At 41.7% G+C, this 12,169-nt stretch overlaps 1 protein-coding gene across 4 annotated transcripts; it reads left to right on the forward strand.

Moving 5' to 3' along the window:
• The first annotated feature begins 1,034 nt into the window (after positions 1-1,034).
• ACOD1 (aconitate decarboxylase 1) lies at positions 1,035-9,032 on the forward strand. Of its 4 annotated transcripts, XM_005213873.5 has the most exons (5): positions 1,058-1,247; positions 2,702-2,863; positions 4,043-4,132; positions 5,346-5,551; positions 6,824-9,032. In XM_005213873.5, exons 1-5 carry the CDS (start codon positions 1,236-1,238, stop codon positions 7,767-7,769), a joined length of 1,416 nt encoding a protein of 471 aa, XP_005213930.2. In that variant the 5' UTR covers positions 1,058-1,235; the 3' UTR covers positions 7,770-9,032. The 4 variants fall into 4 exon arrangements, with proteins under 4 accessions (XP_059748262.1, XP_059748263.1, XP_024855909.1 ...); XM_059892279.1 differs by lacking the exon at positions 4,043-4,132 and having other exon boundaries at positions 1,035-1,247; XM_025000141.2 differs by lacking the exon at positions 2,702-2,863 and having other exon boundaries at positions 1,056-1,247.
• The last annotated feature ends 3,137 nt before the right edge of the window (positions 9,033-12,169 follow it).

Genomic DNA, 12,169 nt, shown 5'->3' on the forward strand with positions numbered 1-12,169 from the left:
GTTGAAGTCCACTTGGGCCAGAGCAGGGAGGCAGGCAGTAGATCCCAGAAACCAGGCAGAGGACCAGGAGCCAGTGATGTGCATATACTGAAAAATGCAGCTCAGGAGCAAATGAGGGAACATCTGAGAATAATTGTGATAAACACTCAATGCTCTTCTAGTTTCTTAATCTCAAACTACCGGAAACTTCTGGAAGGCATATTTGTCCCTGACAATGGTGACTAGCAGAGGTGAAATGGAAGGGGAAAATGAAAGTACTCCTTAAATGCTGTACATGCCATATTTCACTTAACCTGTTGCAGAAACTAGTACTCGAGAAACCAAGCACCACATTCGGAGAGTTGAAGAACTCAGGTTTATTACACCAGCGGGCCCAGAGGAGTTAACACTCCAAGCTCTAAGCCCCAAACAAAGGGTTTACAGCGTTTTTATAAACAGACTGTAGTGGGCAACACTAGCTGTTAATAGGCTGGTTTAAACTAAGGGGTTTCACGAGCATGGGAACAGTGGTCAAGATGGGGAGGAGGATGCCTGACCTTTACACAAACAGGCATGATTAAGCAGGTTTGCAGGGGCTGAGCAATTGCAAAGAGCAGGACAAGAGTGAGTGAGATAAACTCCAGTTCCTAGTATTGCGAGTCCCCACTTTCTGAGACTATGTGACCTACATGATCTAGATTTTGCAAGGGGCAAGCTGAGTTACAGAGGCAGAAGGAGAAGGAGATTATGTAAAATTTTAACTTTTTCTCTTCAAATCAAGTCACACTTGGGGGACATTTAATTTTTTTCAATTTTCATTACAATATTGTAAGTTAGTTTATGACTTTTATTTTTTTGCTGATCTCTTCCAAAAATCCACGTCTACTTCCCCAGGACAAAATTTAGAATGCCTACATAAAAGAGTGTGACTGTTTTTCTGATTGTGACGGATAGCATCTAGGCACAAGATGCCTTGTTTTGCCATCGATGTACTTTTCTGATATCTGTGAGGACTCATTTGATCATTGCTACTGTACCTTCTAGGTTTATTTAGTTAGTTTACTGTAAGTTAAACAACTCATTAAAGAGGAAGTTGAAGTGATTGTAGCTGGGAGGTGTTGAAACAGTGGAAATTTTCAAGTTAGAAAAAAAATGAAAGAGAATGGGTTTGAGAGAAGAGAGAGGTATAAAGACAGTCGCTGGCAACCAAATTGCTCCCCAATTCACCCTGAGACAAGCCTCCTCTTCAGAACAACATGATGCTCCAGGTATTGTTTCCTTTTATGGGGCTTATTTAAACTGGTTTTTCTAGCTTTCCTTTTCTTCTCAGCTTTCTCAGTTCCTCTCCTTTGAAGAGTTACCTGCTTCTATTTAAAATGTCATTTCAATGTTTCGCATAGCCTCTGGATGGTCTAATTAAATGCATTTTGTTTTTCATCGATGTTTTGCCAAGAATAGATGTAATTCTCTGATTAAAAAAAATAGGAAGAAATGAATCAGTTTAAGTTCATGGAATTTTAACCTTCTAGTTTAGCAATTATCCATTATGATGTTGCCATACTGCTTTTCAAATTATCTGTCTACTGTCCTTAGTCCCCTGGAGAAGATAAGTATTTTTGTGGTAGGAACCATAATATCTTGGTTTGGTGCTTAGCACACCAAGCACCAAATATCTTGGTGCTAGAGTGCTTAGCACAGGGCGGACACATAGCAAGATCTCATGAAATATTTATTAACTAAGTGCATGAGTGTGTGCTAAGTCACTTCAGTAATGTCCAACTCTTTGCAACCCTATGGACTGTAGCCCACCAGGCTCCTCTGTCCATGGGACTTTTCAGGCAAGAATACTGGAGTGGGGTTTCCATGCCCTCCTCCAGGGGATCTTCCCCATCTAGGGATTGAACCTGAGTTCTTTATTTTACCATAATTTATGCATTAGTCATAGTATCTTTACTAAGAACAGATGTAAATGCCAGGAGAAAAATCAAGACCAGAAAGATATTTTAGAAATAGACAGCCCAAGGTGAAAGACGGCTGAGCAGTTGCCCATTTGTTTCCTAGTGTTCCCTTCCTCAGGGGCCACAAAGAGATCATTTATTCTTTGGCACATGGGGTGGTGCTCAGGACTTGTCAGGGGGTCTGCTGGGGTTCCCTACTATCTTTCTTTCTTTTTTTAAGTTTTTTATTTTTTCTGTGGACCATTTCCTTTTCTGAATTTGTTACAATATTGCTTCTGTTTCATGTTTTGGTTTTCTGGCCCCAAGGTATGTGGGATCTTAGCCCTCCGACCAAGGATCAAACCCACACCCCCTGTATTAGAAGGTGAAGTCTTAACCATTGGACCATCAGGGAAGTCCCTGGGCCCTACTCCACGGCCAGGCATGCTCACCTGATGGGCCAGATTTCCCTCCTCTCCTCCCCTTCTTAGTCTCTTCCTGCCTCCACCAAAGCCCACCACGCTCTGTGGCCATTATCTGCTTGCTACTCTGTGTCCTCAACTCTACTGAGAACAGAAACTGGCCATCTTCCATTTCCACATCCCTCTGCCTCATACATGTGTTCACTACACGTCACTTTTTAGGATCTGAACTTAATTTGACCAACTGGGTTTCCTGTAATGGAGCACACTCTTTATGCAGAAGTACCTTAAGTTCTCATGTAGAAAGGAAGTGTGTGAATACAGAGTAATTGTAGCTCTGCTCTAACACTCTTGCCTTTAAAGTCTGTCACAGAAAGCTTTGCCAAAGTGATCCACGGCTTGAAGGTGGGACACCTCACAGATCGTGTCATTCAGCGGAGCAAGAGGATGGTTCTGGATGCTCTGGGAGTGGGGCTCCTGGGAACCAGCACAGAAGTGTTTCACAAAACCAGTGGATACAGTAAAGTAAGAAGCTCCATGTCTACTTTAGAACTGAAACCAGGTGTACATACACACCTGTTTGTGAGATGTATCCAGGGACATGCATTTGTGTTCTACTGCTCTACTCTTCATTTTAGAGAGAGCACCTGCTGAATACAGCATGGTGGTTTACAGTTTTATGCTTTTCTATGCTGTATTTGTTGTTGCTGTTCAGTCACTCAGTCGTGTCCAACTCTTTGCGACCCCGTGGACTGCAGCACGCCAGGCTTCCTTGGGCTTCACTGCCAGAGTTTGTTCAAACTCAAGTCCATTGAGTCAATGATGCCATCAGCCATCTCATCCTCTATTGCCCCCTTCTCCCCCTGCCCTCTGTCTTTCCCAGCAACTGGGTCTTTACCAATGAATCAGCTCTTCGCATCAGGTGGCCCAAGTACTGGAGCTTCAGTTTCAGCATCAGTTCTTCCAATGAACATTCAGGCTTTATTTCCTTTAGCATTGACTGGTTTGATCTCCTTGCTGTCCAAGGGATTCCCAAAAGTCTTCTCCAGCATGAGAATTTGAAGGCATCAATTCTTCAGTGTTCAGTTGAACTTCTTTATGGTTCAACTCTCACATATGTACATCTATGCTTTATATTACCTGTATGTATATTAAATACATACACGTCCTTTACTAAGTCACTGTCTTAAGGCCAGTCTTAATCTTAAGGCTAGCAATATCTCAAGCTGATTACTATTATAACTGAAAGCACAGTTTTACCTGAGAGTCTTGGTGGCCGCAGCACCCGCCCCGAGCCATTTGTTCTTGCAAAGACTTGAAGATTTTCTGGAGAAAAGCCTGGACCAGCCTGCAGGTGTTTACATGGGAGATGTGCACCCACCCACCAAAGAATACACTTGATAGAGACGACCAGTCTACCTTTTCCTTGTGTTTATCTTCAAGAAGCAGACTTCATTCCTTGGTGCACTTAGGGATCACAGTCTGGGATTGAGTGACAGCATCTCCTCTCCCTTCCATGGAGAAAGTTGTATTTTTCTTCTACAAAGAAGAGAGAAATCCAATAACTAGGTCTTCAATCTAGCACAAAGGGCTCAATAAGGGGTAATAAAGTAGTGTCTCCAAAGATGAAGAACAACTATTGAAATGGTGACTTGGCATGTTGGTTCATACCCTGTATCACTGATCGATATTCTTTCATTCCAGATCTATAGTTCCAATGTGTCCAGCACTGTTTGGGGCCAGCCAGAACTCAGGCTCCCACCAACCTATGCTGCTTTCGTTAACGGTGTGGCTGTAAGGAGATTTCCATGATTTTTCTACTGTTCAACAATCAGAATAATTTCAGAGCCAGAATATATCTCAGAAATTTCCCAGGTTTCATACCCTACTGATGAGTTCATTGAAGTTCAGAGAGGTGAAGTGTCCTGTCCTCTCGCCTATGTTGTAATTTCAGTTTCATGTTTTTACAGTGAATTGATGTTTTTTGAAATTGTGAAGGAGAGGAAATAAGATGGAAATATTTTGATAAAAATGTTCCTAAGTTATCTCAACTCTAAATTAAATATCCAGACTCAATTCCTTCTTAATCCCTTCTGCTGTGGCCAGTATCAGTTTCTATTTAGCAACCAGCCTTTCATTCAATCAGCAGATATTTATCAAGATAGAAACAATGACCATCTGGTGTCTCTTTTTTCGGAACCAAAAATCAGGACTTCTCATCTGACAGACAATTTATATGCCTTTTCTGTGTGTCAGGAGCAGTCTACAAGATATAATTTGGATGTGAACCTGTTGGGATTTCTGAGATATTTTTATGGTTTATGGGGACAGTAGTTCAGAATATCAAAAATCAAATCTGATGGTGCATCCACAAATAAACATCCAGTAAGCTGTGGGGAAGGCACCAGCCACAATGAGACAAAAGTCTATTTTAAATTGAACTTCTGGTTATTACCATTTCATGTAAGGAAAAAGCTAGTGATGGGATGAGGAAGAATAAAACCTTATAGCAGAAAATAAAGATCTAAAAATATAGCTTAATAATCTGGGTTCAAGAGTTCTTGCAACTTCTTTAAAGATTTGAAATTATTTCATGATAAAAAGGGCTCAGAAAATATGGCCGGATATGGAATAAATGGCATTAAACTCTTCATGTGACTTGTTGAAAGGTCAAAGAGGGAGAGGAGAAGCTACCTAATTCTACAGCTTTGTTTATAAGGAAGGTATGGATCTTTCCAATGGTGGCCGCTGAGTAAGACCCAAGCTCCTTGCGGTTCACTAGCTGCTCTGGAAGGTCCCACTTGATCTGGCCAGAGGACAGCATATCTAGTGCCCACCCATGTGATTAAGAATCCCAGCTAGTTCATAGGTTTAACCTTCAGAGGATCAGATCTAAAAATGTCACATCAAAAAGGTGATTACTGAAATAAACCCTGACTGGTCCAAAAGCCATCACATGAAGGGAGACACATTTAGGTTCTGGTTGTTTGTGTGTCTATTCACACAGATCCACTCAATGGATTTTGATGACACGTGGCACCCTGCCACCCACCCTTCTGGAGCTGTCCTTCCTGTCCTCATGGCTCTATCAGAAGCCCTGCCACCAAGTCCAAAGTATTCTGGCCTTGACCTGCTGCTGGCTTTCAATGTTGGTATTGAAGTGCAAGGTCGATTACTGCGTTTCTCCAAAGAAGCCTATGACATACCAAAGAGGTATGGAGAAAGTGTGCCCCATCCTGAGGCACCCACATTGCCCTTCATCTGTTCGTTGTCATCTCTGTGGAGCTTTCTGATACAGAGGTTGGCTCAGTGGAAGCTGCTGTCATTAGTGCTGGCAGTTAAGTCCACTCAACCAAATATCAAACTGTTTATTCCATATAGAAAAGTGTGATCTCAGAAGTGCTAGTGAAAAGTCTCCTCTGGGTTTAAAGAGCCAACGAGCAACCAGGACCATAAACAGATCTGGATCCCCTCACCCCAAGGTGATCATGACGTGCTGGCCTTCATGGGTACTCTGGATAGCCCTCAGCTCATCTCAAAGCAGAAATCTACTTTGGTATTTCTAGGGTCCTTCAGACGAATGAGAACAGACAGAATACCCTAAACCTGACTATTCAACCCACAGATCAAAAATGGTCCAACGCTGACTGTATCAGATGGTTCAATCTAATATTTATTTTGCCATTTGTTCCAGCCTTCTGGGGGAGGAGTAAATAAGAATATTGAGTGAGTGCTCACAGTTTCCATTGAGTTTTCACAGTTACTTACAGAGGCTTTCAGCAATCAACAACTTTTGCCTTTGGGGCAATAACTGTAACAGTGAAAGTGAAGTGAAAGTCGCTCAAAGAGTTGCAAAGAGTCAGACACGACTGAGCAACTTTCACTCCACTTTACAGTCCATGGAATTCTTTACTTTCACTTCACTATACAGTCCATGGAATTCTCCAGGCCAGAATACTGGAGTGGGTAGCCTTTCCCTTCTCCAGGGAATCTTCCCAACCCAGAGATCAAAGCCAGGTCTCCCACATTACAGGCAGATTCTTTACCAGCTGAACCACCAGGGAAGCCCAACTGTAACAGTACCATTTATAAATAATTTACTATGGGTCAAGCCCTGTTGTAATTATAGCGACTTTCCTTTACTTTCACTGTTACTGTTATTGCCCAAAAGGCAAAAGTTGTTGATTGCTGAAAGCCTCTGTAAGTAACTGTAAAAACTCAATGGAAATGGAAATGGAATTTATTCAAAACTCACAAGGGAGTTTTACTATTATGATGAGATGATGACCACTTTATGTAAGAGAAAACAGGTACAGAGAGGTTGAATAACTTCCAAGATCACATAGCTAATAGGAGGAAGAGCTGAGATTTGAATGTAGGCCTTAGGGCTCCATTAGCTCAGCTCCTGACCACTGTACTATACTGCCCCCTGGCAGCTGAAGTTTGTAAGTCTCCACCTCTGTGTTCTTTTTTTTTGCTTTTCAGATTCCATCCCCCCTCGGTGGTGGGAACCTTGGGGAGTGCTGCCGCCGCATCTAAGTTTCTTGGGCTCAGCGTGACAGAGTGCCAAGAGGCCCTGGCTATTGCTGTTTCTCATGCTGGGGCACCCATGGCAAATGCTGCCACTCAGACCAAGCCACTTCACGTGGGCAATGCTGCCAGGCATGGGCTAGAAGCTGCTTTCCTGGCAATGCTGGGTCTCCAGGGAAACAAACGGGTTTTGGATTTGGAGACAGGGTTTGGGGCTTTCTATACCAACTATTCTCCTAAAGTCCTTCCAGACCTAGATTCACACACTTGGCTTCTGGAGAAGCAGGATGTGGCCTTCAAGCGTTTCCCTGCCCATTTGGCCACCCACTGGGTGGCAGACACAGCTGCATCCATGAGAAGGCACCTTGTAACAGACAAAAGCCCACTCCCCATTGACCGCATTGAGAGAATTGTGCTTCGAATTCCAGATGTCCAGTATGTGAACAGGCCCTTTCCCAAATCCGAGCATGAAGCCCGCCACTCCTTCCAGTATGTGGCCTGTGCCATGCTGCTCGATGGTGTCATCACTGTCCCAGCCTTCCACAAACGCCAGATCAACAGGCCACAGGTGAGAGAGCTGCTTGGTAAGGTGGAGCTGGAGCACCCTCGAGACAACCTACCAAACTTCAACACACTGTACTGTGAGATGAGTGTTGCCCTCAAGGATGGATCCATCTTCACAGAGCGTTCGGATACCTTCTACGGTCACTGGAGGAAGCCTCTGAGCCAGAAGGACCTACAGGAAAAGTTCAGAACCAATTCCTGCAGGACGCTGTCCTGCCACGCTGTAGAAAGGCTTATAGAGATAGTAGAAAACTTAGAAGACCTGGAAGACTGCTCTGTGCTAACCACACTTCTGAAAGAAACCTCTCCACCAAAGATAGCTTCAAAATCTATCTAGCATTTAACAATTCCATCATACAATCTCTCCTATGGCTTGACAACATCCAGGTGACTTTGTATCAGGGGAAATTCAATTCTCTGCTTTATAGAACAAGGGTCTGTCCTGGGAATAAGTGCAGCACATTTCAGTACTTCAGAGCCCAAACACAGAACTGGATATATATGGAAGCAGTCTTGTCCTGTAAATTTTGCAAGACAGTTCCAGTTACCTAGTTTGGCAAGCTAATAAATGTGCAAGAAACACAGAGAAATTTATTTTAAAAGAATTCATAAGGCTGAAATTCAAGTCACCTGTACTTAGCTTAAACTTTTCAGAGGAATTATTTATGAACCTTTATGAACCTCAAGGTATGAGGGGGATTTGAACTTCTACACAAAACTTGCTGACAGTGAAGATGGCTCTGGTCTGTTGTGCCACCAACAGACTTCTTAGACTATGGGTTGTAAGAATCCCTTCACTGTCGGGAGCCACGTTAGGCCTTACTGACAAAATGGAGGCACGGCCCCAACTCCCTCTCCTTGTCCCGCAGGCACGAACCCAGGATGAAGGAGTTAGGCCTTGTGATTCTGACCTGTTTTTTCCTCTCCTCGGCTGAGTTGACTGAAAAGAATATTAAGGTGCTTATTGTTCTTGAGAGGAGCATGAGAAGGCACAAAGCCTTCTGCAGCTGTGCTCAGAGAATAATTTATAAAGTTAATCATTGACATTCGTTCAAGGACCTTTACAAAAGAGTGTTCCAGGATGAGCACGTAGGCCACAGCTTGAGGCCATGCGAGGCATTGCTATCTGAAACCTATTTGTGAGGGAAATATTTATGGCAGAGGAGTTTGCCGAATTTAGGGCTTAGGAATAATTAAAATAGTTAGAAGCTCAAGATTTAAGGAATGTTGCAATGTTAGCATATGTTACTATAGCTTATAGAGATTAGGAATTTTGGAGATATTAGTGGTTAGAAGCCTTTTTAGAGAAAGTGAGCTCAGGAGACTAGGGCCAAACAAGATTTAGAAAGATAAGAAATAAACTGAGGAATGTGGTATGAAGCCCAGACATTAGCATGAGTTACAACGTATTCACAAGGACACATGAGAAGTAGATAAGAGAATGGCTGAGGCAGGAACTCCTTTTGAGGGGCAACAATGATTTATGGAGACAACAAATCTGGGTCAGGGGGAACTGAAAATGTCAAACCTCTGACCTAATGCTTTTGTAAAAATATAAAAGAGAATCTTAAGCTTGAAATAAATATGCAGTCCAAGAAAACTGAGAGGCTGTGTTGTTCCTCGCCGACACCGCCCATCCCTTCAGGCTCATTCCCTGGCTGCTGGAGCTGGACTCCCGCACTTCACAATGGAGGAGATGCTATTGGGTTTAAAATAAGGGCTTCATTGTTTCAAATCCTGCTTCTGCCACTGACTAGGTGTGACACTGGGCGTGGTTCAGGGTATCCCTCTAGTTATGCTTTATTTTTTAAAAAGTATAAAAAATAAAGCAGTTTGACTCTAAAAACAGTATTCTTAATACAATCTATCACCTTTCATTATAAAAAAAATTTTGAGACTAATATCATGGATGTAGAATCTGAGATGTAATAAAGTAGGACAGCCAAAACATAGCATATATGTGGACAGTCAAATAATATTAAACTGTATAAAACAATTAAAATGTCTTGAGGGGTTAAAATTGCCACATTAGTATTATATATACACAAGCAGGAAGTTATTAAAGTTCATGTATTCTAAATTCCTTGCATTGTCCAAGAAAAGGGCAAGCTATTAACTCTAGACTTTGACTTGCAAGTGTGTATGTTGACATTTCTAGGGTGACTATATTAAAGTACTCTTGACTGGAGAATCCCAGGGACGGGGGAGCCTGGTGGGCTGCTGTCTATGGGGTCGCGAAGAGTCGGACACGACTGAAGCGACTTAGCAGCAGCAGCAGCAGAAGGTATCACTTCCAGGTTAATAGAAGAAGAAATAAGGAATTAGGTAAAAATAATCCAAAGTAAAGTAAGAAAGGAAGGGGAAAAGAAATAAATATATAAAATATATTTGACAATATAAAATGACAGGAAAAAAAATCCAAATATATCTATAACTACAAAAAGAGTAAATGGACTAAATGCTCCAGTTAAAAAGATGCAACAACCATGAACACATTCTTTTAAATGTTTGTTTTATTAACAACTACTTTACTTGTCACATTCATTCATTTTACATTTTATGAGTTTTTAAATGCATAGAGTCATGAAAATATTTCTGCAACTCAGTTTTGGAAAACTACCACTTCCAAACACCCCTTAGGCCTGCTTGCACTCAATTCTCACTCCCATCTCCAGTCCTCAGCAGCCAATGATTTGTTTTCTATCTCTACAGTTTTGTCTTTTTCCAACATTTCATATAAATGGAACCATACAATATATAGTCTTACATGTCTGGCTCTTTCACTTAGCATAAGAGTTTTAAGATTTTTTCCACATAGTATAAGTACTTTATTCCCTTTCATTGCTGAGTACCACCCTACCATATGGATATAGCACATTTGTTTACCCATTCATTGGTTAAAGAGAAGGTAGATAGTTTCTACTTTGGGGCTGCTATGAATAATGCTTCTATGAACATTCACAAACATATCTTTCTGGGGACATATCTTTCCATTACTCTTGGGTGGAGTCCCAGGAGCAGGAGTGCTGGATCATTTGGTAAGTACATATTTATCTTTATTAAAAACTGTTTTCCAAAGTAGCTTTATCACATTACATTTCCACCAGCAAAGTATGATGGTTTCAGTTTCTCCTTATTTTCACCAAACTTTGGAATTATCAGTCTTTCTCATTTTAGCCAGTCTAGTGAGTATATACGGAGAAGGCAATGGCACCCCACTCCAGTACTCTTGCCTGGAAAATCCCATGGACAGAGGAGCCTGGTGGACTGCAGTCCATGCGGTCTCGAATAGTCACACACGACTGAGCAACTTCACTTTCACTTTTCACTTTCATGCATTGGAGAAGGAAATGGCAACCCACTCCAGTGTTCTTGCCTGGAGAATCCCAGGGACAGGGGAGCCTGGTGGGCTGCCGTCTATGGGGTCGCACAGAGTCAGACATGACTGAAGTGACAGCAGCAGCAGGAGTGAGTATATAATTGTATCTCATTGTGGTTTTAATTTGCATTTTCCTGATGACTAATTCTTGTCCATTTTTTGCCTATTATTTTAATTAGGTTGTCTTCTTATTGAGTTTTAAGACTTCATTTTCTAGTCTGACCATAATTCTTTAATAAATACATGTTTTACAAATATTATCTACCAATCTGTGGCTGGTCTTACTGTATTTTTAATGGTGTATTTTGAAGAGCAAAACTTTTAAATTTGACCGAGTATTTTTTTGCCATTTTTAAAAATAATTTTTGTTCTTACTTTTGGTATTACTGGAAGGCATTTTAAAAATCCAGTTATGTACTTTATTCAAGACACATAAAGATAAAGAAAAGCTGAAAGTAAAAAAGATGAGGGAAATGTAGATAGAATATTAAAAAAAAGAAAGCTAGAATTAAATATTAAAAAAGAATTCAAGAAAAAACGTTTTACTAGAAAAAAGATAATAATGATAAATTGAAGCCATTAGAGAACTAACGGAGAAGGCAATGGCACCCCACTCCAGTACTCTTGCCTGGAAAATCCCATGGACAGAGGAGCCTGGTAGGCTGAAGTCCATGGGGTCGGGAGGAGTCAGACATGACTGAGCGACTTCCCTTTCACTTTTCACTTTCCTGCATTGGAGAAGGAAATGGCAACCCACTCCAGTGCTCTTGCCTGGAGAATCCCAGGGACGGGGGAGCCTGGTGGGCTTCCATCTATGGGGTCGCACAGAGTCAGACACGACTGAAGTGACTTAGTAGTTGTAAAGAACTAAAATAATTCTAAACTTATGCATCTAAATACTACTAAACTGTAAAGAGAAATAGATAAATCCAATATTATACTGAAAGAATTTTAACATTTCTCCCATAGAAGTTTGGAGAAGGCAATGGCACCCCACTCCAGCACTCTTGCCTGGAAAATCCCATGGACGGAGGAGCCTGGTGGGCCGCACTCCATGGGGTCGCTAAGAGTCGGACAAGACTCAACAACTTCACTTTCACTTTTCACTTTCATGCATTGGAGAAGGAAATGGCAACCCACTCCAGTGCTCTTGCCTGGAGAATCCCAGGGACGGCAGAGCCTGGTAGGCTACAGTCCATGGGGTCGCACAGAGTTGGACACGACTGAAGCAACTTAGCAGCAGCAGCAGCATAGAAGTTTATATTTCAAGGAAACCAAAAATAAACAAACTATAAAAGATTTAAACACACTCAACATGTTTTATCTAATGGATATATACTATGCACTCAACAACTAGA

The sequence above is a fragment of the Bos taurus genome, chromosome 12 (assembly GCF_002263795.3).
Source record: "Bos taurus isolate L1 Dominette 01449 registration number 42190680 breed Hereford chromosome 12, ARS-UCD2.0, whole genome shotgun sequence".
In the NCBI taxonomy this organism is placed as follows: Eukaryota; Metazoa; Chordata; class Mammalia; order Artiodactyla; family Bovidae; genus Bos; species Bos taurus.

Bases quoted from the DNA above. Each gene is read 5' to 3' on its own strand.
- ACOD1 (XM_005213873.5), top strand. The intron at 4,133-5,345 runs GTAAGGAGATTT...CTATTCACACAG, and splicing joins CTTTCGTTAACGGTGTGGCT to ATCCACTCAATGGATTTTGA. The intron at 5,552-6,823 runs GTATGGAGAAAG...TTTGCTTTTCAG, and splicing joins GCCTATGACATACCAAAGAG to ATTCCATCCCCCCTCGGTGG.